The sequence below is a fragment of the Colletotrichum destructivum genome, chromosome 8 (genome assembly GCF_034447905.1).
Source record: "Colletotrichum destructivum chromosome 8, complete sequence".
Classification (NCBI taxonomy): Eukaryota; Fungi; Ascomycota; class Sordariomycetes; order Glomerellales; family Glomerellaceae; genus Colletotrichum; species Colletotrichum destructivum.
Genome location: NC_085903.1, coordinates 4,065,063 through 4,089,573, shown reverse-complemented (window position 1 = coordinate 4,089,573; position 24,511 = coordinate 4,065,063). Strand labels below are relative to the sequence as shown.

At 51.7% G+C, this 24,511-nt stretch overlaps 10 protein-coding genes across 10 annotated transcripts; 4 read left to right on the top strand and 6 right to left on the bottom strand.

Moving 5' to 3' along the window:
* Window positions 1–1,305: 1,305 nt before the first annotated feature.
* On the bottom strand, window positions 1,306–2,030 carry CDEST_13088 (Putative uncharacterized protein YjlB; the record flags this gene model as incomplete). Its single annotated transcript, XM_062929244.1, has 3 exons — window positions 1,306–1,673; window positions 1,738–1,795; window positions 1,857–2,030. The coding sequence occupies 3 exons, from the start codon at window positions 2,028–2,030 to the stop codon at window positions 1,306–1,308; spliced, it is 600 nt and encodes a 199-aa protein (XP_062785295.1).
* A 547-nt stretch (window positions 2,031–2,577) lies between these two features.
* CDEST_13087 (Putative FAD dependent oxidoreductase, FAD/NAD(P)-binding domain superfamily, MTOX family) lies at window positions 2,578–3,990 on the top strand (the record flags this gene model as incomplete). Its single annotated transcript, XM_062929243.1, has 2 exons — window positions 2,578–3,737; window positions 3,794–3,990. The coding sequence occupies 2 exons, from the start codon at window positions 2,578–2,580 to the stop codon at window positions 3,984–3,986; spliced, it is 1,353 nt and encodes a 450-aa protein (XP_062785294.1). The 3' UTR covers window positions 3,987–3,990.
* Window positions 3,991–4,286: 296 nt separating this feature from the next.
* On the bottom strand, window positions 4,287–5,306 carry CDEST_13086 (Putative beta-ketoacyl synthase, thiolase, polyketide synthase, beta-ketoacyl synthase; the record flags this gene model as incomplete). Its single annotated transcript, XM_062929242.1, has 1 exon — window positions 4,287–5,306. One exon carries the CDS (start codon window positions 5,304–5,306, stop codon window positions 4,287–4,289), a length of 1,020 nt encoding a protein of 339 aa, XP_062785293.1.
* A 1,823-nt stretch (window positions 5,307–7,129) lies between these two features.
* CDEST_13085 (Putative mycotoxin biosynthesis protein UstYa) lies at window positions 7,130–8,490 on the top strand. The gene is made up of 5 exons (XM_062929241.1): window positions 7,130–7,459; window positions 7,557–7,646; window positions 7,722–7,852; window positions 7,934–8,038; window positions 8,090–8,490. The coding sequence occupies exons 1-5, from the start codon at window positions 7,180–7,182 to the stop codon at window positions 8,291–8,293; spliced, it is 810 nt and encodes a 269-aa protein (XP_062785292.1). The 5' UTR covers window positions 7,130–7,179; the 3' UTR covers window positions 8,294–8,490.
* A 65-nt stretch (window positions 8,491–8,555) lies between these two features.
* Window positions 8,556–9,668, bottom strand: CDEST_13084 (uncharacterized protein). Its single transcript, XM_062929240.1, has 2 exons — window positions 9,500–9,668; window positions 8,556–9,403 (listed from the first exon to the last, which is right to left on the bottom strand). Exons 1-2 carry the CDS (start codon window positions 9,594–9,596, stop codon window positions 8,691–8,693), a joined length of 810 nt encoding a protein of 269 aa, XP_062785291.1. The 5' UTR covers window positions 9,597–9,668; the 3' UTR covers window positions 8,556–8,690.
* Window positions 9,669–10,640: 972 nt separating this feature from the next.
* Window positions 10,641–14,771, top strand: CDEST_13083 (Putative AAA+ ATPase domain, ABC transporter type 1, transmembrane domain-containing protein; the record flags this gene model as incomplete). The annotated part of the gene is made up of 2 exons (XM_062929239.1): window positions 10,641–13,344; window positions 13,489–14,771. 2 exons carry the CDS (start codon window positions 10,641–10,643, stop codon window positions 14,769–14,771), a joined length of 3,987 nt encoding a protein of 1,328 aa, XP_062785290.1.
* A 246-nt stretch (window positions 14,772–15,017) lies between these two features.
* CDEST_13082 (Putative class II aldolase/adducin) lies at window positions 15,018–15,993 on the bottom strand (the record flags this gene model as incomplete). The annotated part of the gene is made up of 3 exons (XM_062929238.1): window positions 15,018–15,098; window positions 15,149–15,665; window positions 15,713–15,993. 3 exons carry the CDS (start codon window positions 15,991–15,993, stop codon window positions 15,018–15,020), a joined length of 879 nt encoding a protein of 292 aa, XP_062785289.1.
* Window positions 15,994–16,561: 568 nt separating this feature from the next.
* CDEST_13081 (Putative zn(2)Cys(6) fungal-type DNA-binding domain, fungal transcription factor) lies at window positions 16,562–18,788 on the top strand (the record flags this gene model as incomplete). The annotated part of the gene is made up of 3 exons (XM_062929237.1): window positions 16,562–16,835; window positions 16,891–17,789; window positions 17,853–18,788. The coding sequence occupies 3 exons, from the start codon at window positions 16,562–16,564 to the stop codon at window positions 18,786–18,788; spliced, it is 2,109 nt and encodes a 702-aa protein (XP_062785288.1).
* Window positions 18,789–18,817: 29 nt separating this feature from the next.
* Window positions 18,818–21,094, bottom strand: CDEST_13080 (Putative flavin amine oxidase, YjgF/YER057c/UK114 family, RutC-like superfamily). The gene is made up of 2 exons (XM_062929236.1): window positions 20,099–21,094; window positions 18,818–20,026 (listed from the first exon to the last, which is right to left on the bottom strand). Exons 1-2 carry the CDS (start codon window positions 20,855–20,857, stop codon window positions 18,959–18,961), a joined length of 1,827 nt encoding a protein of 608 aa, XP_062785287.1. The 5' UTR covers window positions 20,858–21,094; the 3' UTR covers window positions 18,818–18,958.
* Window positions 21,095–21,853: 759 nt separating this feature from the next.
* Window positions 21,854–23,888, bottom strand: CDEST_13079 (Putative amidase; the record flags this gene model as incomplete). Its single annotated transcript, XM_062929235.1, has 7 exons — window positions 21,854–21,969; window positions 22,051–22,453; window positions 22,534–22,657; window positions 22,766–23,133; window positions 23,198–23,347; window positions 23,404–23,526; window positions 23,598–23,888. 7 exons carry the CDS (start codon window positions 23,886–23,888, stop codon window positions 21,854–21,856), a joined length of 1,575 nt encoding a protein of 524 aa, XP_062785286.1.
* Between the last annotated feature and the right edge of the window lie 623 nt (window positions 23,889–24,511).

Genomic DNA, 24,511 nt, shown 5'->3' with positions numbered 1-24,511 from the left:
TTTTGCTATACTAGAGATTATTAGCATTAAACTAGCTAATAGATATAATATAGATAAGACTAATATCCTTAAGGGCTAAGGATCTAATAGGCTAGTGCTAAAAATAGCTAAGATAAAGTCTATTTATAAAAAACAGCTTAAATTAAGGGTATAAGTATTTATTATTAAATGCATCTCTACCTTAGGCTATACTCTTAATCCCCTTATTATATATAAAGGTAAGATAGTCTAGCAGTAGTAGTTTCCTCTAGATCTTAGCCCTTATAAAGGATAGCAGTTTACTGCAATAAAGAATAAATAGACTATAGATAATACTGCAGTTAAATAGCTGCAAAAGGTCTTTATCCTTTAGACTACCTTCTAAAGTAAGAATAATATTAGACTATTAATTATTAATAGCTATAGAAGTTATATAATAATAGAATTTATATAGATATATTATATTAATAATATCTACTTTCTATTTCTATTACTATATACCTCCTATATCCTCTAGCTACTAAATTAGTTAGTCTTTAGCCTTATAAAGGTAGCCTATAAGAAGAAGCTTAAATATTTTAGTTACTAGAATAACTCTACTATTATAAGTGAAAAAAGCTTCCTTAGATGCTATTAAAAGGCTTATCTAGCAGGCCTAATAATATAGAATATTAAGAGTAGATAGAAATAGACTAGCCTATAGCTTATTTCTATAGTAAAGCCCCTTATAAGTAAGTTACTACTTCTATTAACACTAAGGGCATTAGATTAGGCTAGCAAAGGGCAGTCTAGAGGCTAGGGAGATAAAGGGTAGGCATCTGCATTATCTATAGTAGTATAATTAACGCTAAAGAAGATAAAAGATCTAGCTAGGTAACTAAAGCTATTTATAAAGCTAGATAATAATGTCTATACTTAACGCCTCCTTTTTATAAAGGTAAAAAAAGGCTTTAGCAAGCAGGCCTATAAGCTAGCAACTGCTTAGCATAAGCTAGAGCTCCTGCAGGCCTAAGTTACTAATAATGCAGCAAGGAAAAGAAGGACAGTCTAGATCAACCTAAACACTAAGTTTGCTAACATTAAGGACATCTAGAAGGCTTAAATTAAGGCTAGCAAAAAAGAGGATATTACAGATAAATCTAGTAAGTCTAATTTACCTAGTAAAGCTAGAAGCTGTATTGTAGTAGCATCTAGAAGAGTGCAATAATTAATTAAAGTCGATAGTTATAATGGAGATGGCTTCATTTTAGGGGTGCCCAAATGTAGGGGGTGCCCATAAGTGGGTGCCCGACGTTAAGCAATCTCATGGTGGTGGGTGCATACCACCTAGGTATTACGAAGCCCGATACCGGTCCAGATCTGTACCAATGGGCCCCCAAGCCCGCTGATAGGATCCTTGTCCGGAACAGGCACATAAGATACTTCCTCGGCTAGCTCGCGATTGTCGACCAGTGGTTTCTTACCATACTCGTTCCGCCATTTGGGTGCGCCTTCAGGATAGACGCCAATGTACCGATATCTCTCTCCACCGTCTCCCCCCTCCTCCAATTTCCTCTCCTGAGTAACCGAAGCGTGGGCTACGCCGGCGGGGACAACGACGACGTCCCCTGCACGAACAAAACACCTGGCCCCAGTCCCGCTCGTGTCGCCCCCGCCTTCACCAAAGACGAGCTCAGAGTCGCCCTGGAAGATACCTATCAGGCAGGTTTATCAGAATACATCTTGGCCTCCCGTACTTAGATAAGAACCTAAGTTTACCGTAGCATTCGTGGGTGTTGGGGTGAAAATGTTTGGTCGTGATGGTTCCCCAAGTGCCCTGGTCCCCCCATGTTAATCGACTGATATTCGTGTTCTTTTTGCACAGATTCCCGATTCACCTTCTTTACCCACCCGTATCGCTGGAGATAAGTGGATGTCGTCTCCTCATTGTGTGGCTCCGGCAACACACCTCGATACACCAGCACAGGTAAGAAGTTGTTGGGACAGTGAGCCGTCGGCCGAACGATGTATTGTTCGGGCTGTGGAGGTGTGGCGGGCGATGAGTGCGGCATGACGAATGCAAAACAGAAGACAGCTGGACAGCGGGGAAGAAATAATCACTTTGGGAATGGGCATAGACAGGGTCGACACTTGGAAGCCGATTTGAATCGTATTAATAGGCTAACCGATCGAGAAGCGACGCAATTACCCCTCATCATCGACCAACCTTGCTTCTTTGCCTTATCAGTTGCAAATGCGCTATACACATATGCATCGCTCTGCTGGACCGACACGTTTTCTATTAGGCCTGGCCTGCTGTTGAACCGGGTGGAGGGGAGAGGGGCTGGCGAATTAGGTTAGCATAAGTTCATCTGCCAAGCAAAAGCCTATCAGTTCGTTGTACAATGCCGTGGTGATTGTCGGATTGCATGCCTCAACATCTGTATCCAGTAAAGTTATCCGAAAAAGCCCCGGCCCAGTTCCGATTACAATGCCCTTTTGTACTCCTCAGTGTCCGTTGTTTTGTCGTCGCATCAATATTATGCTAGATACCCTCTTTGCTCCCAAGCTTAGACACTCCTCAGTTGGACACTTGAACACCTGAGTTTCGCCAACACAATGGCTAACTTCCTTTCCCGCCATGCGCAGCCAAACGCCTCCATTGTCATCGTCGGAGCCGGCGTCTTTGGACTCGGTTTGGCCCACGAGCTGGCTCACGTCCGTGGCTACACCAACGTTACCGTACTTGACCGTTACCTGCCTCCTGTCCCTGACGGTAGCAGCGTTGACTCCTCCCGCATTATCAGAACGGAATATGCGGATCCCTTGTACGCCCGGCTTGCAAAAGAGGCACTCGACGGCTGGCGCCACGAATACGCGCCTTACTACCACGAATGCGGCTTTGTCTTGCTGACCGGCAGAGACGACACCCCATACACTGCCAAGGTTAGAAAGGAGCGACGTGCACAACACGCAGCGGGAAAGTCTCTGGCGCAAGACTTTGACGCCGACAAGGCCGATAAGGCAATAAAGCAGCTATACCCGGCTGTGCAGGCTGAAATAAGGGGTCTAGCTGCTATGCACAATCCTGAAGGCGGCTGGGCCGATGCAGGTGCGGCAATGCAAGAGCTGGCGCGAGCAGCAAGCCGAGCTGGCGTGTCATTTGTCACGGGAAAGAACGGAACTGTTGTGGGACTGACGTACGACACCAGTGGAAAGCGAGTTATTGGGGTAAAGCTGCTGTCGGAGCAGGAAATGCCAGCCGCCCACGTCGTACTCGCAACAGGAGCGTGGACAAACAGCCTAGTTTCCGGTGTTAACCGCGCCATAACTGCGTCCAGCCAGCCCATCGGCTTTGTCCAACTTACTCCAGAGGAGGCGGCCGCTCTGGCATCAACTCCAGTCATGATGAACATGACGACGGGTGTCTTTTGCTTCCCTCCTACGCCAGGCACCCATGTGCTGAAGCTGGCCCGCCACGGATTTGGATACGCAACACGCATTTCGGTCTCAGTTGCTTCCGACGGCGCCGGAACCGCCAAGCAGCGGGTTGTATCATCGCCTAATTTGGAACGAGACAACTCTCTGTCTGACTTTCTACCTCCTGATGCCGATGAGGCACTCCGGAATGGTCTGCGCCAGTTCTTTCCAGCCTTTGCAGATCGGCCGTGGCTCCGAAGACGCCTCTGCTGGTACACAGAGACGCCAACAAGCGACTTCGTTGTAAGCCACCACCCCCGTGTTGATGGGCTTTTCTTTGCCACGGGTGGCTCGGGCCAGTAAGTAGAAACAAACAGTGTGGTTGTGGTACACATAGGCTAACCTTTTGCTTCAGTGCGTTTAAATTTCTCCCCATTCTTGGAAAATATATTGCCGACTGTTTTGAGGGCACCGCGTCGGAAACCTTGCGTCAGAAATGGCAAATCTCGGTGTCAGAGGACGATGATGAAATGACAATGCTGGGTGACGGCAGCCGGGCAGGACCCCCTCGCCGAGTTTTAACAAGAGAAGAGCAGGCAAAGTTGTAAAGATGTATATATATTTCTGTCTACTACACTGTTTCCCTACTTAAGGGATATTCACTATTGTTTTACAAGATATAAAATCTAGCTCACCTTCTAGCTTAATAACTAGATCTACTATAGTATTACAACTCCTACTATGGTCCCCTAATAGAGGACCTACTTATCTAATTACCTATCCATCTCTTTCTTTAAACATGCTTCTTCAAATTACACCTTAGAAGCATTAGTATGCCTCTTTGTCATCTTTTAGGTAAAAGTCTTTGTTTCTAGCTTAAACTGTAAAACCTTAGCTACGACGACAACTCACGAGCTCATCTTCCTCCACGTTGATGCGAGTCCGCAGATCATCCAGGGGCGAGAACGAGGGGTTAGGCCCCCCCCCCCGATACCAAGGCCGACATTGGGAGGAACGCGGTTGTAGCGCAATACCACCAGCGCCTTGACAACGGCTGTGATGCCAGCCGCCCCTTCGCTATGCCCTATATTGGCCTTGATGCTGCCAGCCCGAAGGTGGTTGTTGGTTCGCCTCCTGCCATAATGTTGTCGATTATTACCGCTGCCGAAGACGGCTGCAACGGCCTCCATCTCGGCGCGGTCGCCCCCCTGGGTCCCCGAGCCATGCAGCTCCACGTACGAGACGTCGGCGGGCGACCTCAGGGACTCGTGCAGGACCTGACGCAGCAGTGACACCTGCGCCGCCACCGACGGTCGGGTGATGTTGGGACTCGTCCCCGTCGAGAGGTTGGTCGCGATGCCTCGGATGACGCCGTGCACCACGTCTCCGCACCTGCGCGCGTCGCTCAACCTCTTGAGGACGATGACGGCGACCGCCTCGCCCCGCGTGTACCCGCCGGCTGCCGCGCTAAACGTCTTGCAGGCCGTGCCGGTGCAGGGGGCGCCGAGGATCCCGCCGCTTCCGAGGCCGGCGCACATGCCGACGTCGGCGCCGCCCGTGACGATGCTGACCCGCCGGCGACGGCCATGTCGCATTTGCGGCCCCGGAGAGCCTACACGGCCAGATCGAGAGCCACGCCGCTGGACGAGCAGGCCGTGTCCACCGAGAGGGACGGGCCGTCCCAGCCGAAGTAGTGGTTCAGCCGGCCAGGGCCGAAGGCGCGCAGGCCGCCCGTCACGTAGTAGGCGTCCCGGGGGTTCATGTTGTGCTCGCGCCAGTCGTCCGTCGCCTGTCCGACGAATGTGCCCACGCGGCACGTAGTACCGGACCCCGTCGCCGGTGTAGCCCGCCATGCCCAATGACTCTTGCGTCACATGGAGTAGCAGCCGGTGCGCCGGGCCCGTCTGACGCGCCACGCGGCGCGACATGTCGAAGAAAGACGCGTCAAACTGGCCGGCCTTGTCTATAAAGCAGCCTTAGGGCAGAGGTCCGCCAAATACGTCGGCAATCCTTTCTAAGGGCATCTGGGGTTTTATCCAAGGTCAGCAAAGACACAAACATACTTCAATGTAGTACGGAAGATGTGTCTTACCTCACCCGAGACGATACGGCCATCGCAAAGCAGGTCCCATAGGTCCTCACAGCTCTCAGTCCCCGAAAATCGACCCAAAAAGCCCGTGATGGCAATAAAATCCCCATCATCATCATCATTATCATCTTTGTCGTTGTCGTCCCCTTCCTCATCAGTCTCATCATCTTCAATATTACCACTCCTCCTGTATCGATCCTATCCCAGAGCAGGAACTGTAGTGACACGGAGACCAGCGGCCTTCAGGCGGTGGAAGAATGCGGTCCATGACGCCGCTGGTCCGAAATTGTGGATTATGGGTGGTCTTTCGGCCTGCTTTAGTATTTGGACGGTTGTCTCCAATACCCCCATCTGAATCGACGGCCGCTGGAGGATATCACGAGCGCCTGGAGCAACATATCACGTAGTGAGGTACCGCCCAAGGGTTTTTCGGTACTTGACGATAACACTTGTACGCCTGGGCCAATCGGTATGTCCATGAGTGTTGAGTGGCCGACAACGTCGTCGTAGCTATAGACCAAAAGGAGTACCACCCAGCGTCAGCAAATGCCCCTGTGTGCCCTAATTGCCTAACCCTGAGACTCACTCCATTCTTAGAAAATAAAAGAGGGAGAGAGAGAGGGGGGGGGGGGGGGGGGGGGTAAACAAAGAGTCAATGGAAAGGTGTAAAAGGTGAATGTACTGCGGCTCTCGGAGGTGCTCCGCGTGATAGGCGGCGAAAATAGGTAGCTCCCTTCGAGTGGTATCCTTGAAGACGACCGAGAGTAGCAGACGCAGTGTTTACGGCGGTCCTGAGATGGTGCACCGTCCATCAACCTGGAAGCTCGCGTGGACCCTTTTGTGAGGCGCTATTCGCTACAAAGTGTGACAGTCTAAAGTAAGCATGTGTTGTTTGTTTCTATTACCCCCCCTCCCCCTTTTTCTGGGGAAATTGCCTGTCCCCCATTTGGAAGCTGAGTACTTCGCGGCTTGGACAGATTTGGGGTCAACTCACGGCATGGTCGGGACATCCCTCGAGAGCGGCAAGACACTCGGCCCTCGTCAACTGGATAGCATAGGCCCAGCTCGCGCCCACCACATCCTCAACCTTCCACGAACGCCTGACGGCGAATCTAGTCTCGCGGGCAATGACTCGCAGTATTTCGGTCGAGAGTCGACGAGTAACTAAACCTTATTAGATTATTAGATTAAGAAACGCGCTTTAAGAAGCTTTTTGTTTGACCTTTTTCTAGTATATTGCGACCTTAAAGCTCGTAACCAACCGGCAGATGTTCACAGAAGCCGGTGTGGCGGGGTCGGCTAGGGACACCTATTTCAATCGGAAATGTCGGCGGGATATACTTTAGGAGGAGGCAGAAGCAAAGGATAACACCGCTCTTTTCCCACGTCAGGGATCTAAATATTGATTTGAAAGTGGGGAAGTTGGATTCATGAAACTCTAAACCCATGTTCCCAAGACCGAGACCGACGGCGTGTGACAACCCAAGACGCCTGGTCCCCGATGACACCGGGGATCGAAGCCCCGGGTAGAAACGTTGAATACATGACAAGATCCTTGGCTTCACTCAAGTCCACAATACGGCCGTAAGGCGTCATTACGTCACATATAAAAAGCCCCTTGGCGGTTCACATCATCAGAAGGCTAGCATGCGTCCACTTAGACGAGTGTACTATACTCTTTGTTTCCAATTTCTATCCGCAATTTCGGAATCATGTCCTCTGACACTCTTTCGTCCAAGTACCACACTTTAGATAGCGAAGATGCGTTCGAGGATCAAGGGATGCTTAGCATGATGCGGCCGCGAGCTGGCCGTACTTTCGCCTCGCCCATCTGCATGCTCGTCTGCGCCTTTGCCTGCTGCCTTGTCTCTGTCGGCTTCGGCTTCTATATTGGCACGTCTGGCCACCTGTCTGCTCTGGCGTCGTCCACGGTCAAGCCTGCTGCAGGGCTGGGTATGGCAACTATTGACGAACTACCCTTCGTCGCGGATGGTAACTGACGCCCCCTCGCTCTCTCTGACGGCTGCCTACCTGACCCTGCCCTCTCGCGGGTGTTGATGGCTTTTCTATATGCTGAGACCCAGAGTAGTCCCTCTAGTTCGCAAGAAATTCGAGCACGATTCTTCCTATAACTTTACGGCTCCCGGTGCCAACGAAAAGTGGATCGATCTGATCTCTTGTAAGTTCTGTCTTTCTCTAGAATGGCTAAAAGTATTTATCCCCTGTTTCACTGGAGGCTAACAATCATCCAAAGTTGGCAAGCCATTCATCGCTATCGAAGACCCAGCCAAGTACGGACTGCCGGACTACTTCAATGCGAATGCGTTGCAGCCGGAAGGACTGCAGCCCGTGGCGTGGAACGTCTTTCACCAACTCCATTGCTTGGTACGTAGCCGCGTCGCGGAAAGCCTCTCGGCTTCAAAAGCTGTTCCTTTGCGCGCCTGTTGCTGACGATCTGACGAGTAGGTATGCATAAGGACGACCTACATGAAGCTGGCGTTGAACCTGGATGGTGGGTACGACGTTTGCACAAAGCAGCACATTGAGCATTGTCTTGAAAGTCTCCGTCAGGTAAGAAAACATGGGCCTGTTAAACCTTTCAGACACTGACTGTGTCTCAAGGCCATCATGTGTGCTTCGAACATGAACATGGAGCGATTCGAGTTCATCCATTATCCCGGCCAAAAGGCCTTTGTTCCTAAACTAGTCGGACAGCATGAGACGCACACATGCCGTGATTGGGAGGCCGTTAAACGCAACATAAGGAAGATGAGATCTGAGAATATTCCTGTTGATAAGTATGGCAAACGTGTTTCTCCTCCTTAAGTTTTCCGTCTTCCCATTACTCCACTCTAGAGATAGGGAGCCTCCACGATTATAACGAGACTCAGGAACACCCTTTTGTGTAAGCAAACGTAGCTTGTGAACCAAGTCTGGGATTAAGCCTTGCACTCACATGAGACTGTGATCTAGTCTTCAGATTGTTCATGAGATTGACAACATAACGGTGACCAAGTGATGCTGGATTCAATACGAATTGTTTTAAAGTCTTGCACTGTTCTTTGTCATCGTTAGACACCAAGATGCTTAGGGAGGCCCCAGACTTGTGATCAATTTCATCGCTCCTGTTGAAAGTGCAAACGAGTAGTACACACGCCTGGGCCCTGATTTGTTATCGTTTTCACTTTCCAAGTCTCTTGGGTACTTTTCACATCTCTTTTTCCTATCGAAGTCTGACAAACTGAAGGATCACTGCTCCGAATCCCGCACATATCGTAATCCACCCAGCAAGCTTTCGTAGCAGGAGCCTCTCTCCATCTCGAAGTCCTTGAGTCTGCCAGAAATCCTGCCCAGAGTTCTTCCACGGATACGGCGTCTCCCTCACCGGCAGATCCAGGAACCGGCATAGCGGGGCCCAGCCGTCCTTAGAGCCCGAGAAGACCAGTAACCGCTCGGGGTTATCCCTTACGATAGCCTCGACACGGGTATGGTGCTCGTCATAGGGCACACGACCGGGGACCGCGTCCGCCCAGCCGCCGTAGGCTGTGTCAATGACCAATCGCATGAGGCGCCACCAAGCGGCGCGGAAAGGATCCAGCGGATGTAGCAGGCGGAAGACAAAAGAGCGGCGTATCGCAAAAACAGTTCTGTCCATAGACTCACGCCATGGCGTGTAGGGACGGTTCGTGACGATGATCTTGGCTTCGGGGTAGGCCGCAGCGAGGTCCTCGGCAAAGAGAAGGGCGTGGGGACATTTAACGACGTCAAAGTCCCCAAGCAGCTTGTCGAACTCTTCACGTCCGTACGGCTTGCAGCGGTTATGGTACTTGGCCTCGATGGCCTCGGTCCACAACGGGAATGTCTCCTGCCAAGTAGGCCACATGGCATGGAAGGAAAAGACTGTGAACCCGAGTTCCTCTAGTGCGGCGTTCAAAGCTGCAGTATCATATCAACAAATTTCCTCACTACCTTTCTGCTTTCAGAAGACAAGGGAAGGGGATAAAGAGGTAGAGGCTCAAGGATTACACCTACATTCTGTTCCTGTACGCGGTAGGCCGAGGAGCAACAGCCTCATTGGCCGCGTCCGAGTCCTCTTCACAAAGTCAATAAGACGGGGTTTCTCTGCCATTTTGTGGGTTATCAACAATATTTCAATACGCACGTTACCTCGGTCAGGGCTTCCGTCCTTTCTTATGTGTGGTGGCCTTTTGCTTCACAGCACGACACCGACTTGTAGACCACGGAAACTGTCTGACGCAGTCAACAAGAATCCCTACTTGTTGACTGACTCGTTTAATGACTCACTAGATTGATTTGAGTTTGTCTGAACTCAGATGTTCGTCGAATGTCTGTGAGAACTGACATAAAACGTAGCCTCGAATAATGAACATCATCCGGACCAGCCGCCCTGCAGGTACAAACTCTAAGAAAGATCATCCCAGTCTTAGAAAAGTTTATCTTTAGACCGGTAACAAAGCTGCCATCCTTGTTTTGTAGGCGGGATTAGTACAAGAAAAATGGACGCAGGTAACAGGAAGACCACGTAATGAGTCAGCCTAACTACAAAGTCAGTTTACCTTTCATTTTTTAGTAGGTTAATAGCAGGTAAGCAAAAAGTACTACATAGCTAGCTTAGTAAATGCTCTCTTAGAATACAAATATTGATAGCAAAGCAATTCATAATATACTATTTTAATCTGTTAGTAAGCTTACATACTGTTAGAGCTTTTATAATACAGGTTGTCTATGTGTAGAAATCGTTTACTTTTACACACGTTCAATATTTGAATTTATACATTCCTGTTTAGATATATGTAGATATAGAATTAGAATTATTATTTATAAGCAATGTACACTAAGTTTATTAGTATTTCATTTTCTTAATTTAAGGTTATTTGAATTATAAGACGCCATTTGCAATAATAAAGTAATAGGAGAACTTTTTAATTATAATAATAGGCCTCTCTGCGCAGCCGGCCTACTGCACCGACCAAAGCCTTCGGTAGTCCCTACTCGTTGTTAAGTAGCTAGCTAAAAAGCCACCGGTCGATGACTGGTATGTCTCCGCCGGCCGGGCTTATACCCATCCTCTCTCCAATTTTGAAAGCAGAGTTACCGCAGCCCATTGAAGTACGTGTCGCTACACCACTTTATTCCTTTTGGGTGGGGGGAAATGTCGATTCTTCTGGCCGTTCAAGGGATTCGGCTGCGTGTGGCGCTGATGATGAGTGAGTTGCTCTTCTCTTGGGCACCGCCGCGGGCGCCTCGAGCGACAGGACCAGACTTCGAAGACGACAGAAACATCATCTCGAACCAGCAAAAGGCGGCGCCTCGAGCGCTGGCTCTTCGCAATTGCTGGCGCAAGCGCTCAACATGCACAACAACCGGCCGCATGCCGGGCAGACGGCTCGCGGTAAGCTTGCTTGAATGCTTTCAACGCAGCCTGCTCATGGGAGGGTTCATCGAGCTTGCGGCCATGGTTATGGCTGCCATCCCACCGATGGTACTCCGTTGGCTTCTTGTAGCTCTAGCAGACACGTATCAAGACCCCCGGGAAACCGCCACGACATCCGCAGCGGGCACAACTGACGACGACGACGAGTCGGGAGGGCGGGATGTCTCTGTTGCCCGTGCCTACCTCCTTGTCTTCGTCATGGTTTTCGCACAAATTTCCGCGGGCGTCCTGATCAACGCCTCCCGTTACCGCCTTGAGGTCACCGGCACACAGGCCAAAGCGGCGCTTACATGCATTATTATGAACAAGACTTTCTTACGACCGCCGCCTCCTTCCAGCGTCGATGCTGTCGGAGGAGGAAGAACAGGTGTACCGGTAGAAAGAGTACACAACCTTGACGACGACGACGACAACGGCGAAGGGGGATCCTGGAGCTCCGGGGCCGTCTTTAACCTCGCGTCCGTGGAGGCCTCTCGGATCGAAGAAGCCATCAGCGGCATCAGCGCCGTCTGGACAGTGCCGGCCAGCTTCGTTCTGGCGATTCCCGCGCTGAGCGCCAATGCGAACGCGTCGGCGCTGGCCGGCATGGCCGTCCTGCTTGCGGGACTACCCATCTTCATCGGTGTCGCGCTGCACGTCTGGGCGGAGCAGCAGACCCTCAGCGGGCTCTGCCAGCGCCGGGTATCCAACACACAGCAGCTGATGCAGGGCATCCGGAGCACCAAGCTCGCGGGCTGGGCAACGCAGAACGCCACCATCAACCGACTTTGCGGGATGAGGATGAGAGAGCTGGCGATGGCGCGCAAGTTGTGGCACAACCGTGCCATAATGGAGGCCGCGGGCGCGCTGCTACCGACGTTGGCATCGGCGGCAAGCCTTGTCGCATATGAGGCGTTGCACGACGACGTCGTGGGGCTGGACCCGGCGAGGGCTTTCTCGTCGTTGGCCCTCTTTCTGGCTCTCAAACCTCATCTGAATCGGGCGGCGCAGGGGGCGGTGCAGGTGCAGGAGTTTCTGGTGGGATGCCGATCGATCGAGAAGTGGCTGGAGAGCGAGGAGCCAGGGTTGATGCCCGCGGTGACACGATTGGAGGATCAGGAGGAGGGTTGGCGGTGCCAATGGGCCATCGAAGCCGTCGACGCGATTCTCAAGTGGCCGGGGACACGGGCAGACAGCAGCGGGTTCGAGCTGGCGTTCGGACCTGGCTTCCGTATCCAGAGGCACGAGCTGGTGGCCGTGTGTGGCGAGACCGACTCCGGTAAGTCGTCTCTTCTGGCCGCTGTCGCCGGCCGAATGTGCCTGGATCAAGGCATCATGCAGTTGGACGGCTCAGTAACCACTTTGGCCTCCGCGAGCCAGTCACCGTGGATCCGGGGCGACACGATCCGTAACAACATCACCTTTGGCCGGCCCTTCAACCCGGACCGGTACCAGCAAGTCCTCCGTGCTTCGGCTCTCCTGGCCGATCTCGACCGGTTCCCCCAAGGGGATCGAACCGCCGTCGGTGCTGGCGGGCAGGGTCTCTCGAGCGGTCAGGCCCAGCGCGTCAGCATTGCCAGGGCGCTCTACTCGGACGCCGACTTGGTTCTCATCGACGACTGCCTACGCAACCTTGACCCAGACGTGTCTAGAACCGTGTTCGAGGACGCGATTTGCGGCCTTCTCGGCGGCAAGACACGTCTCTTGGTCACAAACCAGCACTGGGTAGCTCGCCGCTGCGATCGCGTGCTATGGCTGGACCGTGGACGCGTCACCTGGCTGGACTCTCTGACCGAGCTCCAAGAGCGTCTTTCGTCTCCTCCGGAAGGAGCGCCGGCTGAAACCAGGCACATGCGGTGGGATGAGAAGCAGGCGGCGCAAGTCGGGATTCCAGCTCCGGTCTCGGCCCCCTTGGGCCCGGCAATTCAGACACTCGCTGTCCATCCACGACTGACACCGTCTCCCACATACGTCAATAAACAAAAGTCGTTGGGGTTCTATTTAAGGCTTGCTGGCGGCTTTCGGGAGACGCTGACAACGCTTGGTCTCGTCTGCTCCTGGCAGGTGGCCGGCGTCGGCGTGGTCTTGTGGCTCGCATGGTGGACTTCGTTCCGACCCGGGCTCTCTTCTGGACACGCATACGCATTCGGGTTCGTCGCGCTGGGCTTGGCAGAGGCCCTCTTGGCGTATCTGTTCTGCCTGCATCTCACCGTCAAGATGCTGCAGGCAAGCCATGGTCTGTGGGAGTGCGCGCTGCGGCGCCTTGTTGTCGCCCCCATGAGTTTCTTGCAGACCATCCCGCTTGGTACCATGATGGATCATCTGTCCAGGGACGTTGACATGGTGGACCGAGGACTGATCGAGGCAACACGCAGTGCCATGTTGCACCTCTCGCGTCTGCTAGGCGGTCTATCTCTCATGCTGGTGATGCAACTCAAGGTTCGTCAGTCACTGTCTGGTTCTCTGTTTCTCTGTTTCCTGTCTTCTTATTTGTATATCACGTTCAAACGCCTTTTTGCTCAACGTGATGCGGCTTTTTACTTACACCTGTGTGTGTCGGCTCAGCTAGCTGTTGTTGTCGTCCCAGGCTTAACGGCTGTCATCGCCATGATGCTCCGTTACGCCCCGCGCTTGAAAAGCATTCGTTGCCGCGAGGCCGAGCTGCGCGCCCATGCCAACGCAGCGTTGAGTGAGGTTATCGAGGGGGCCGACTGCATCTACGCCTACAAGACTGAGCCTTGGGCCCGCTCGTTCTTGGGCGAGCGACTCGACGTGTGTAGCAACGCCAGCTTCCTTGCAGCCGCCAACCTTCGCTGGCTTGAGGTTCGACTTGATGGCATTATGACATGTATTATTGCAACTACGGGTCTTCTTGTCGTTTGGACATCCTCACGCACACCCTTGTCGCCTGCCATCGCCGGGCTGATCATGAGCCAGGTCCTGGTGCTGCCGGCGTCTCTGAGACAAGGAATGCGGTTCTCCACAAGCGCCCTCCATCACACAGTCGCCGTCGACCGTCTTGTCTCCTACGCCACGGAGCCCCCGCGCGAAGGAGAGGTTTTGCGTCCCTCCTCCTCGGGCGCCGTTGGGTCGTCATGGCCAGCAGCTGGCGAGATACGCTTGGAGAGGGTGAGTGCCTCGCATGGGCAGGGAGGCATCCTCGACACGGCCACGGCAGCTCTCCACGACATAACTCTAGAGATCCCTGCCGGCATTCATGTCGCCGTTGTCGGCCCTACGGGTGCCGGTAAGTCGACCTTTGTATCCTTGCTTCTTCGCCTTCTCGATCCCAACAGTGGTACCCTTGCCGTGGACGACTTGTCCATCACGGACGTTCCGCTCCAACGGCTGCGGTCACACGTCACTGCTGTCCCTCACGATGTTGTGCCGATTCCTTGCAGCACCATCCGCGACAACGTCGACCCGGAGCGGCGGCATTCCGACGCCGACGTGTATCGGGTCATGTCTGCCCTCGATGCCCTTGCAGGACTCGGTGGCGCAACGCCTCTGGACTTGGACGCCGCTGCCAACTGCATCTCCGCCGGGACGGCGAGGGCCCAGTTGCTCGGGCTCGCGCGTGTGCTGCTGCAGAAGCCGCGGATCTGCGTACTGGACGAGGCTTTGGGCACCCTGGGCGTCAGTGCCGATGTCCGAGTAATGCAGAAGGTGAGGAAGACGCTCTGGGGAAGCACGATAGTAGCAGTGACACACAGAATGGAGGTGGCGATGACGTTCGATCGGGTTATTGTGTTGGATGGGGGAAGAGTTCAGGCGTACGGCAACCCTGTTGATGTATGGAAGGGGGGCGGGTTTTTCAGGAGCGCATGCAAGAGTTGCGGCATTTCCCCAGAAGGATTAAGAAAGGCTTAGATAAATTAGTAAAGACAGGTAGAGGAGTATCTTGAAGCCGTGCGGAACCGCCACCAGCGCCAATTTAACCTGGTTGTAGTCAACGTAGTTTGTGTTAAGCAGCTCTCCCTCACTTGCTACGATCCTGGATATTGCCAGCAGCAGCAGCAGCGTGAAGTTTTACTTGTGTAGCAGAACTATTAATTCCGTATTACTAGCTGTACCTTTCTCATTGAAAATCCTTCCAAGGTAGGAATGGTTTCTCATCTAATCCCCCTTATGCAACTCTCCTCTTGATTTCCAGATCTCATACTCAAAGTCGGGTTGAAATTCTGTGTATAATGTCTCCTAAGATAGTGATCAGCGCCTGCTGAGCAGCCATGGTTATCAAAACATACCGGATCAGCGTTAACCTTAGCAGTAAACTCAGCTTCATTGTCTCCGATGAAGTTCTTAGGTAGCCCTGTGCTTTCCACCATGATCTGAACCTCGCACGACTTCTCCATCAACGTGAACAAATACGCTGCTTCGTCGACTGTACCCCCAGTTGTCAACAATCCATGATTTTGCAGCACAATCACGCGGCCCTTCTCGCCAAGGGTTGCCGCAATCTTTTCGCTCTCGTCCGCCTCCAACACCACACCACCAAACGTTTTGTAGACAGCTTGGATACCCCAGAAGTTGCACGTGTCCTGACTGATAATGTCGAGCGGTCTCCCAAAAGTTGACCAAGCTTTCCCAGCGGGTGAATGTGTATGGCAAGCTGCGTGAATGTCGGGGCGCGCTTTATGTATCGCACTGTGAATCATAAAGCCCGCTGCATTCACGGCGGCCCTGTTACCACCGATGACTTGACCGTTTTCATCGATGTGAACCATGTCGCTGGCCTTGAGCATACCAAAATGCTTACCAAGCCTGTCTGGCGGTTAGAAGATGAATGTTTAGTTGTATCGACGACTCACGGGTTGATCCAAAAAGTGTTAGGGTCTACTGGGTCGCGAACGCTGATATGTCCACTGGTACCCTCGGTGAAGCCTTTGCGAGCAAATACTCGAAATGCACCAGCCATGTGCTCAAGCTGCCATTGTCGTTTCTTGTACAGATCAGGTATATCGGGAATGCCGGGAAACTCATAGCCCCCAGTCGAAAGTGCCGTCACCCCTGACTTTTCTGTCATGTCAGGTTTCACCTCTAGAGAGGCCTCTGCCGCACTCGGGGCCAGGGTAATGGTGGCAGTTGACATGGCTGTGAGAAAATATGACTCCTTATCGACGAGGCGTTTGTGCTTCGGTAGAGTAACTAAATTGTGTAACGCCTTGTCTCGGGCAACAAAAATATGGCGGAACAAGACAGATCAAATAGCCAAATACATGAAAATGTTTGCACTTTGGATGGCATCTTGTCCTCGGCTTACTGAGGATTTTGGCTAGATATTGGATCAACGACCGGTAAACCTTAGGTGTAGGTGATCTACCATGGTGCCAGTTCTGGAGTCTCGGCATCCTATCTGCATCTGCTAAATGGTTGGCTTCGCTGTCGCCTTCCTTTCGTGGTATCTACGATAGATACGTTATCATCGAGACCCACCTTGATCCTGTTCGGTTGAACTGGCTTTGCCGCGATAGGCGCATCTCATGTCGGAGTCTCCACGGACTTATCTCCAAGACCAGGGTCGTTTGGAAATGGACCGGCTTGACCAACTCATAGACAGTGTTCTATCAGGCCTCCTCGGTCCCAGCTTCCTGATTTACACGATGTGAGGACAGGGCAAACAAATTATTCGATCCCACAACACTTAACGACACTGTTCAATGGCGTCTCCGGTGCATGCGATCAATCGACGCCGTAAACGCACCAAGACTTTCACTGGTTGTTGGACATGCCGGTCGAGAAAGGTGAAATGCGACGAGAACAAGCCTGGATGTCGTCAGTGTAATCTGAGGGGGCTGGAATGTGGAGGTTATGGTGTCCGTCTGCAATGGCTTCCACCAGAAACTGCATTCACTCCTGATTCCAACTTATCGAGCCCTGAACTAGCCAGGGAGGTGCCTACCACTTCGTTTTCAAGACGGCAGATCGCATTTCGTAAGTATCAGGACCCTTCAATCGAATGGTGAGATCATCGCTAACAACAAATTAGCCCCTTTCCAAAAGATTTTGTCATGGGGGCAAGTCGACGGCATCCTCAGGCTGATCGACTCTTTAAAGCGGGAATCTGCATCTTCTGGTTGCGATGACGTCGCCATCAACATCGATGCCTTCGGAGTTTTCGGCACAGCTCCGTTGCATAATGCGTTCACGGTAACGCCTTTGCCAGAGGAGGGTTCTGAGTGCCTCGACTCCGAGACACGATCACTTACATGCCTCGATTCACCAGAGTCTCAGAGCTCTAGAGTACCCGTGATTATTCCATCGCCGTCACAATCCGAGACAGCGGCAGCATGGGAGTTGTGCAATCTGCATGAAAATCAAAAATCACGGCCATTTATCCACGAACCAAAGAGAGTTGAGATAGGTGGCAGCGATCTCACCCTCGCAGACCCAAATCGTTCTGAGGCTGAGGATTTGTTGGTTGTTGCAACAACTTCGCCGCCGGATGAACACTACATCAGACGTAGACGGCTTCCAGGGCTTTCGCAAACGCCAAAGTCTTTGCTCTCGGAACAAGAACGCTTTCTCATGCATCACTATATGTACAAAGTTGTTAACATTTTCTGCGTCATCGACAACATGAAAAGCCCATGGAAGACGATCCACCTTCCCCGGGCCATTCAAGGTGCCGGTGAGCTCAGTATCATAGGTACGACATCAAGGATTCGAAGCGCCCTGCGGAATGCTCTCCTGTCCATCAGTGCATATTACTTCTCCAACACCCAAGCACTAGAATCGCAACAGGATGAGTGGGTTGAGGCAGCTGCCCGGTACCGGTACAGAGCGATCGGGTTGCTCAAGGAAACCGTGGAGCTCGATCTTCATTCGCCGGGGAGGCCAAAATATAAAGAGTTTCTAGCGACAATGTTGTCGATGATTACAATCAACGTAAGTCATTGCCTGATCTCGACAATGCAAGTATAGAAAAAGAAAAACTCATACTAGTAACAGGTCATGTCGGGTGACACAAGCACCTGTCGTTTACACCTAGATGGCGCTCACCAACTGATAATTCATATGGGCCGGGGGAAGCCCAAGCTATCGGCCAAGGCTCGTGCCTTGCATCGCATCTACTTCTATCTCAGAGTCATCTATGAAAGCACAGCAGCATCTCAGGGTTCTGCCTCACGCTTTTCGGCTCCCAAAAAAGAAGAATGTCTCGCCATAACCCAGCCAGAAGGCGTGGTGCAGTCTCCTATGAGGTGTCCTGATGAAGACAGTTCATCAGCCTCCACAGAACCAGTGCAAGCTGCAGACGAGATGGCTTCTTTCGAATGCATATACGGCATACCACAAAGTTTATTAGTACTTCTTAAACGAGCCATCGACCTTCTGGATCAAATTGAAGGCGCAAGAAACAAAAATGATTCGCCATCGGTTTCGACAGAATTAGAAAGAGCTTGCGATATGGTCGAAAGGGACATCTTTGACTGGCCGCTTGAAGAAGAGCTTGCTCGCTACCGGGATGCCAATATTGGTGTTAGCTTTGGCATCATTTACCACCAGACTCACGCGTTCCATAACGCCCTCATTATTTACTTTTCGCAAAACATCAGGCTTCTCAGTCATCGCTATATGCGACAATATGTCCAATCAGTTCTACACGATATCGAGTCCATCGAAGCCATCAAGAGCGAATCCGGAATGCTGGCCGCGCCTCTCTTCTGGCCATCTTTCATGGCAGCATCGGAGGCATTTGATGAGAGTCTACAAGACCGCTTCAAGATGTGGTACGAAAAAGTGGCAATCTACGGCATCAAAGCGGTGAGGACTGGGACGCAAGTACTAGACGAAGTTTGGAAAAGGGGTCCCTCATCAGAAAGCCGTACGACTAGCCAGTGGCGATCAATCGTTGGGCAAAAAGGAACTACGCTGATGCTCACATGAGTTGCTGTGTGTATAGACAGCAGGGTGGTGTGATATGGGATCGATGGTACTAGTAAGCATCCTGGCGCAACTATAACATACTATAGACAGTTCACAACATGATTGACACGCTGTTCACTGTGAAATCAAGATCCTCCGGCCGAGAGTTTCTCGCAATGGCTGTGTGGACTTTACAGGCGGGACACGATGCCGCCTCTAAGACTTTCCACAACCTCGGCCGCTGCCCGCTCTCCGCTTCGTACAGCGCCTTCCATGTAACCCTTCCACTCGCCTGCCGTCTCGGTCCCCGCAAAGTGAATATCACGATACGGCTCCCGGAGTGCGTCTCCTCCCAGTGTGTCGAGGACGCCGGGAGTGAGTGATGTGCAGGGACATCCCCACCCAGAGTACTCATCACTGACCCATTCATACAGGACCATGCGAAGGAAAAGACGGCGGATATCTTTGACCCCGTAGAGATGGCTGAGCTGGTCTAGCAAGCTGTTTTCGCGCTCGGCGGTTGCCATCGCCGCCCATACTTTTCCAGGTTCACCTGCCATGAAACAGGTCAAGACAAACTTCTTGTCTTCGGGGCTGCTCGTGTCACGCACTACCGAAGCAGGCCCGATGAAAGACTGCGCCAAGCCGCAGAAGCCCTTTTCGACCCAGAATGGCGCGCTGAACTGCATCATTGCTTTTGTATAGTAGCCGTAGGTTTGAGACTCGATCCAGGCCCGCTTCTGATATGGCAGAGCTGGGGTGAAAGAGATGGCCTTGAGAACAGGGCCTGGGACGGTGGTGATGACCTTTTGTGCCGAAAAGACCTTCCCGCCAGCTTCGATGCTGACAGAACGGTTCTCTCCTTGAACGACGGCTTGTACGGGGCTGGAGAGGCGGACCATGCCATCAGGCAACGAAGACGCCATGCCCTTTGAAAACAACTGCGTTCCCTGGCGGACTCGTAAGAATTGGCCTCCGTCTTTTCTATCCGACCGCATCTGCAGCAGACCGCCGCCGGACTTGCAGTAGTTGAGAAAGTAAAGTGCCGAGATATCTCTCGGCTCCTGGCCCAACATTGCTCGAGTCCATACTGTAGCGGTGGCAAGCGCGGTAGCATCGGCATTTCGAGATTTAAGATATGCCTCAAATGTAAAAGAATCGAATGATGTGTTCTTTGGTCTGAAGACGTCAAGGGCCTGGCAATCTGCTTCCACCATGTCCCTAATTTGGGCTAGACGACTGCGAGTTGCGTCGTTGAACTATTCATGGATAAATTTCGGTTAGCTATCTATACTTCAATTCTACAAACCAAAAGGTTGAACTGAACTTACGTTGGGTAGCTCGCCATATGCAAAGGAGCTGCATTTGTCTTCAAAATCCTGAAGAACGCAGTTTCCCGTGGTATTCTGCTCAATCAACTCTGCTCCGTACCTTCTGGCGAGCTCGAACATCTTGCTCTGGTTCGTGTCGTTGATCCAGGCTGCCCCGACATCAAAAACTCCTCGGCCTCCGTCATTCTCCATCGGCTGGCTCCACGTTTTGCCGCCCACACGATCACGGGCCTCCAACACAATGCAACTAAGGCCGGCTTTTCGGACTTGGTGAGCTGCAGAAAGCCCCGCCAGTCCCGCACCGATAATGACGACATCGACAGCTTGCTGCTGCTGCACAGATGGTAAGATCCGAGACACAGTCAGCAGATCCGGGCGAGCCACGACTGCATTGATCTCAATAAGCCATCCCGGAACAGCGAGCTGCTGCACGGGAACGAGCGTCATTGCTGGACGGTGCTGTCCCAGGAACCGTTGGACGTGACGGGCATGCTGTCGCTTCGCGGCATCGTAATCGACAATGTAGAGCGTCAAGCTTGCAATGTTTGAGACCGCTGAATCCGAAGCCAGGATGACTTTTCGCAGGTTCAGCAGCGCAAGATAGATTTGCGATTCGTAGTCTGCTGGAACATGGCCATCTTTGGTGTTGCCAGGTAGGCCCGATACATGCACCAGAGCGCCACTGCGCGTGATCGTTGCTGGTGCATAGTATGCCGTAGTTGTGTTTGATAAATCGACAGTCTCTATGAGGCGGGACATGACGGCGTCCTTCGTTGGTAACGGGGGTATTATGTCGCGGACCAAGCTGTAGCCGTGGAGGGATCTGTCCGTGTTTTCCTGAGGGTCGAAGAAGAGAGATGAGAGTGTGCTTAGTGCTGAGCCGAGAAACAAGATGCTCGAAACAAAGGAGCAGAGGTGAGAGTATCAAATCAAGCTTCGAAGATCATCGCGTGATGATCAAGTCGCGATATCGGCTTTACAAACATACGGACTGAATGCTGGCTGCACTGAATATGCACCTGCTGCTGGAAAAGGCATCCGACAGCGACGTTTAACCCCGCCCCCCGTCGGGCTGGCTTTGAGCCGAAACTCTCGCCCCGAACCTATGCGAGATGTGCAGGGATATGCCCTATCAACCAACACAACGGACGAATCGGGTCGTCTTTTCTGAATCCTGGCGACTGGATTAGAAGTCGTTATCGGTTACTCGTATCCGGGTTCATCGACTTGTCCGCGGGTTTTGTTCATCTTATCAGTTGCCAAGAGAGAGAGTTTCGGTGAAAGGTGAGACGATAAGCCGCGGCACTCCAGAGTCCCAGTTCCACTCGTCATTGCTGCGACAGCACCCTCACATTGCTGAACATAGCTTTCGACAGCCAGGGGCAATATGCTCCATATTTATCTGAGAATGATCGTCTAGACGACTCGTCAACGGCAACACCTACAACATGGTCACAGCCAGAACATATATTGGGATGTTGATGATAGGCCTAAAACTAATTTCTCGTCGCATGCTGGTTGCACAAAGCATTATCGTAGTCCACAAGGGTGTGCGGGTCACATTCTTCGAATCTCAGCGCACATAATCAGTCATGCCAAGTCTCGCCGAGCTATTATACAAGTTAGTAATGTTTTAGTCTCTAGCTCAAATTTGCAGAAAATGCCCCCTGTCATACACTCTCATTCCCTAAGGCTAATCCCTTCGAGGTCATTGTCTAGAGGAGGAATCTTTATTTACCAGCTCAATTTACAAAGTTACTTCTTCAAAACCTGATCAACAAGCTTCGCTGCCTGAAGAAGTTCCTCATCCTGGAAGTGTTTACCAACAAGCTGCAAGCAAATAGGCATGCCGTCAAGTAGCTCCGAATCAACTGTTACAATAGATCATTAGTAAACTTCAAAGACATCATAGGAGATTTGACGTGGAAAGTGCGTCGCACAAGCTGACTTACAAGCTCTCCATTCCTTCTCGTCGTCTGGATTCCGGGGCTTATATCCCTCCTCAAGCCTATCCATTGACTTATCAACCCTGAGTCCGCTGGGCAGAATGGCCGCAGGCTGATCAAGCACATTCCAGATTGCAGTGTAGTTCCAGTACTCTGCGCCACCTTGCAACACCCCGGCCCCGACATAAGCCGGACAGAGAATAAAGTCAACACCAAGGTGCTTCATCAAGGCGTGATACTCTCGTCTGTATGCCTCTCTTTTATAGTTCAAGTCCCAGTTCTCCGCTACCGAGAGCGGTTCCGCCTTGGAGAAGTTGAAAGCGTGTTGGGTGAGAGCAAGCGTCGGTTCTCCGCTCTCTGCGAATGTATTCAGGTATGGCTTCGGCCCTTGAGGGAAATACAAAGCTGACTAGAGTTTTGTCAGTCATGTCGGACTTCGTCGCATTGCCCCGTTTATGCATATAAGTCTGCAGGATATCATCAACCTACCACTATATCCCAACCACGTGCATGGTCGTGAGCCTTCCAGTCCACGACGTTGATTCCCGCTTCTTTCAACTTGCCCATGGCTGCGCGAAGGGCTCGAAGGACCGGTGGGTGTGGTTTGACGACCCTGGTTTTGTCAGCACTAGTAGTCGCATATAGGATACGGGAGAGATGTTAAACGTGCCCATCGTCAAGCATGACTCCAATGGTGATGTCCTTCTTGATACTGACAGACCTCCATGGCACTGGCACCAACATGGTCTCAATGTCCCAGGGCTCCGTTTCAAGCATTGTACTCATGAACAGTTCCAAGTCGTCGACGCTTTGACCCAATGGGCCAACCACACCGCGAATACTTTCCTGTCCAGAAGTAATGCCAAAGTTCCCGAGATTGGGAACCCGAAGGGCAGTAGGCCGAAGGCCGTAACATCCATTGAATGCTGCCGGAACACGAATGCTGCCGCCAATATCGGTACCGACGCCAACAACGGAGCATCTGGCGCCAACAGATACGCCCTCGCCGCCGGAAGAGCCTCCGGGAGAACACAACAGGTTGTGCGGGTTCAGTGTCATACCCGTGATATTATTATTGCAATCCAAGTGCTGTTTAGTTGCATTTGTTTAGTCCAAGTTCTCGTGCATATTGTTTAAGAGGGAAGAAAAGTACCATTAGACTCTGGGGCTGATTGGTGCGAACATGGATTACGGCTCCAGCCTTTTTCAAGATTTGGATGGAAAGTGCATCTTCAAGTGGGACGTTTGTGATCTTGGATACAAAGCCGGCGTGGGTAATATGGCCACCCATCCCAATGTGTTCCTGAGAATATCCAGTCAGCCTTGATGAATCTTTAGCGCGTGATAGGCCAAATCTACCTTGACAGAAACCGGGATACCATGGAGCTGGCCGCGCAGCTGGCCTGTCTTTTGATAATATGCATCGAGCTCTTCGGCCGTTTTCAGAGCCTCCTCGGCAAGTATCTCCGTGGCAAAATTAGTCTTGAGTGCACCGTTAGATATTAGCCATGAACCAGGTCGGAACGATACTTGATTGGGATATCTCAATTTACCAACTGATGTATGATTGTTGTTCTCTTCAGAAAGGCCGTGATAACCTGTTTCACAGACCATTCCCCTGTCTGATACTTCCGTCGCAAGCTTGAAGCGTCTTGCTCTGTCATGTCCAGTTCTTCAACTGACAAAATCCCCGCTTCATATGGCACATTTTGAACGTTCCGGCGGTCTTTTGAGGGAAGCTGGTCGTCGGGAAGCAAAAAGGCTTTTGGTATTGACTTTTGCTGGATGTCTACACAGACTTGTGCGAGCTCTTTCCAACTCGGAGGAATTATGGTGTTTGCCATTTCAAGGCGATTTAGGAGCTTTTCAAGATGTTGATGAATTTCTGCTGTGTAAACAGGCGATTTACTTCAAGTCAGAGGGTCTATCAATGATCCGACACACAGGCAGAGAAGTTAGCAATCTTCTTCACCGGGCCCCTGAGGCTCATAGGACTTTTGTTGGCTGCTACGACAACTGATTGCAGTTTCCTATCTGTGCAACTATCTTTAGATAACGATAGATTTGGCACTTCCCTTCCTATCTCGCTGTCAACTGCCAAATCAGTCCCGGTGCGGGTCGGAAAGACGACAAGCTGATGCAATATTTGGCACCCCTGCCTTCAAGGACCCGCTGAATGCGGGCAATCGACGACCCAGAGACGAGAGAGGATGTAAGCGCATATCGGTATCTTAAGGCCGGCACCATACCAAGGCTAATGTTTTGCTATCTGGATCCGGGTCTATGGGGAGAGGCTTTTGCTCTTACCCATTCAAGAACCCGGACTTGTTATCGAGGTGCATCGAAAGAACAGCTAGACCCAAAAGATATGTCGTATGCACCGCATCAGGACGATGTTCAAGATCTCAGACCTTCATGTCTTATCATAGTACCCCGCACGATGGTTTCTTGAGGGGGCGGTAGCAGT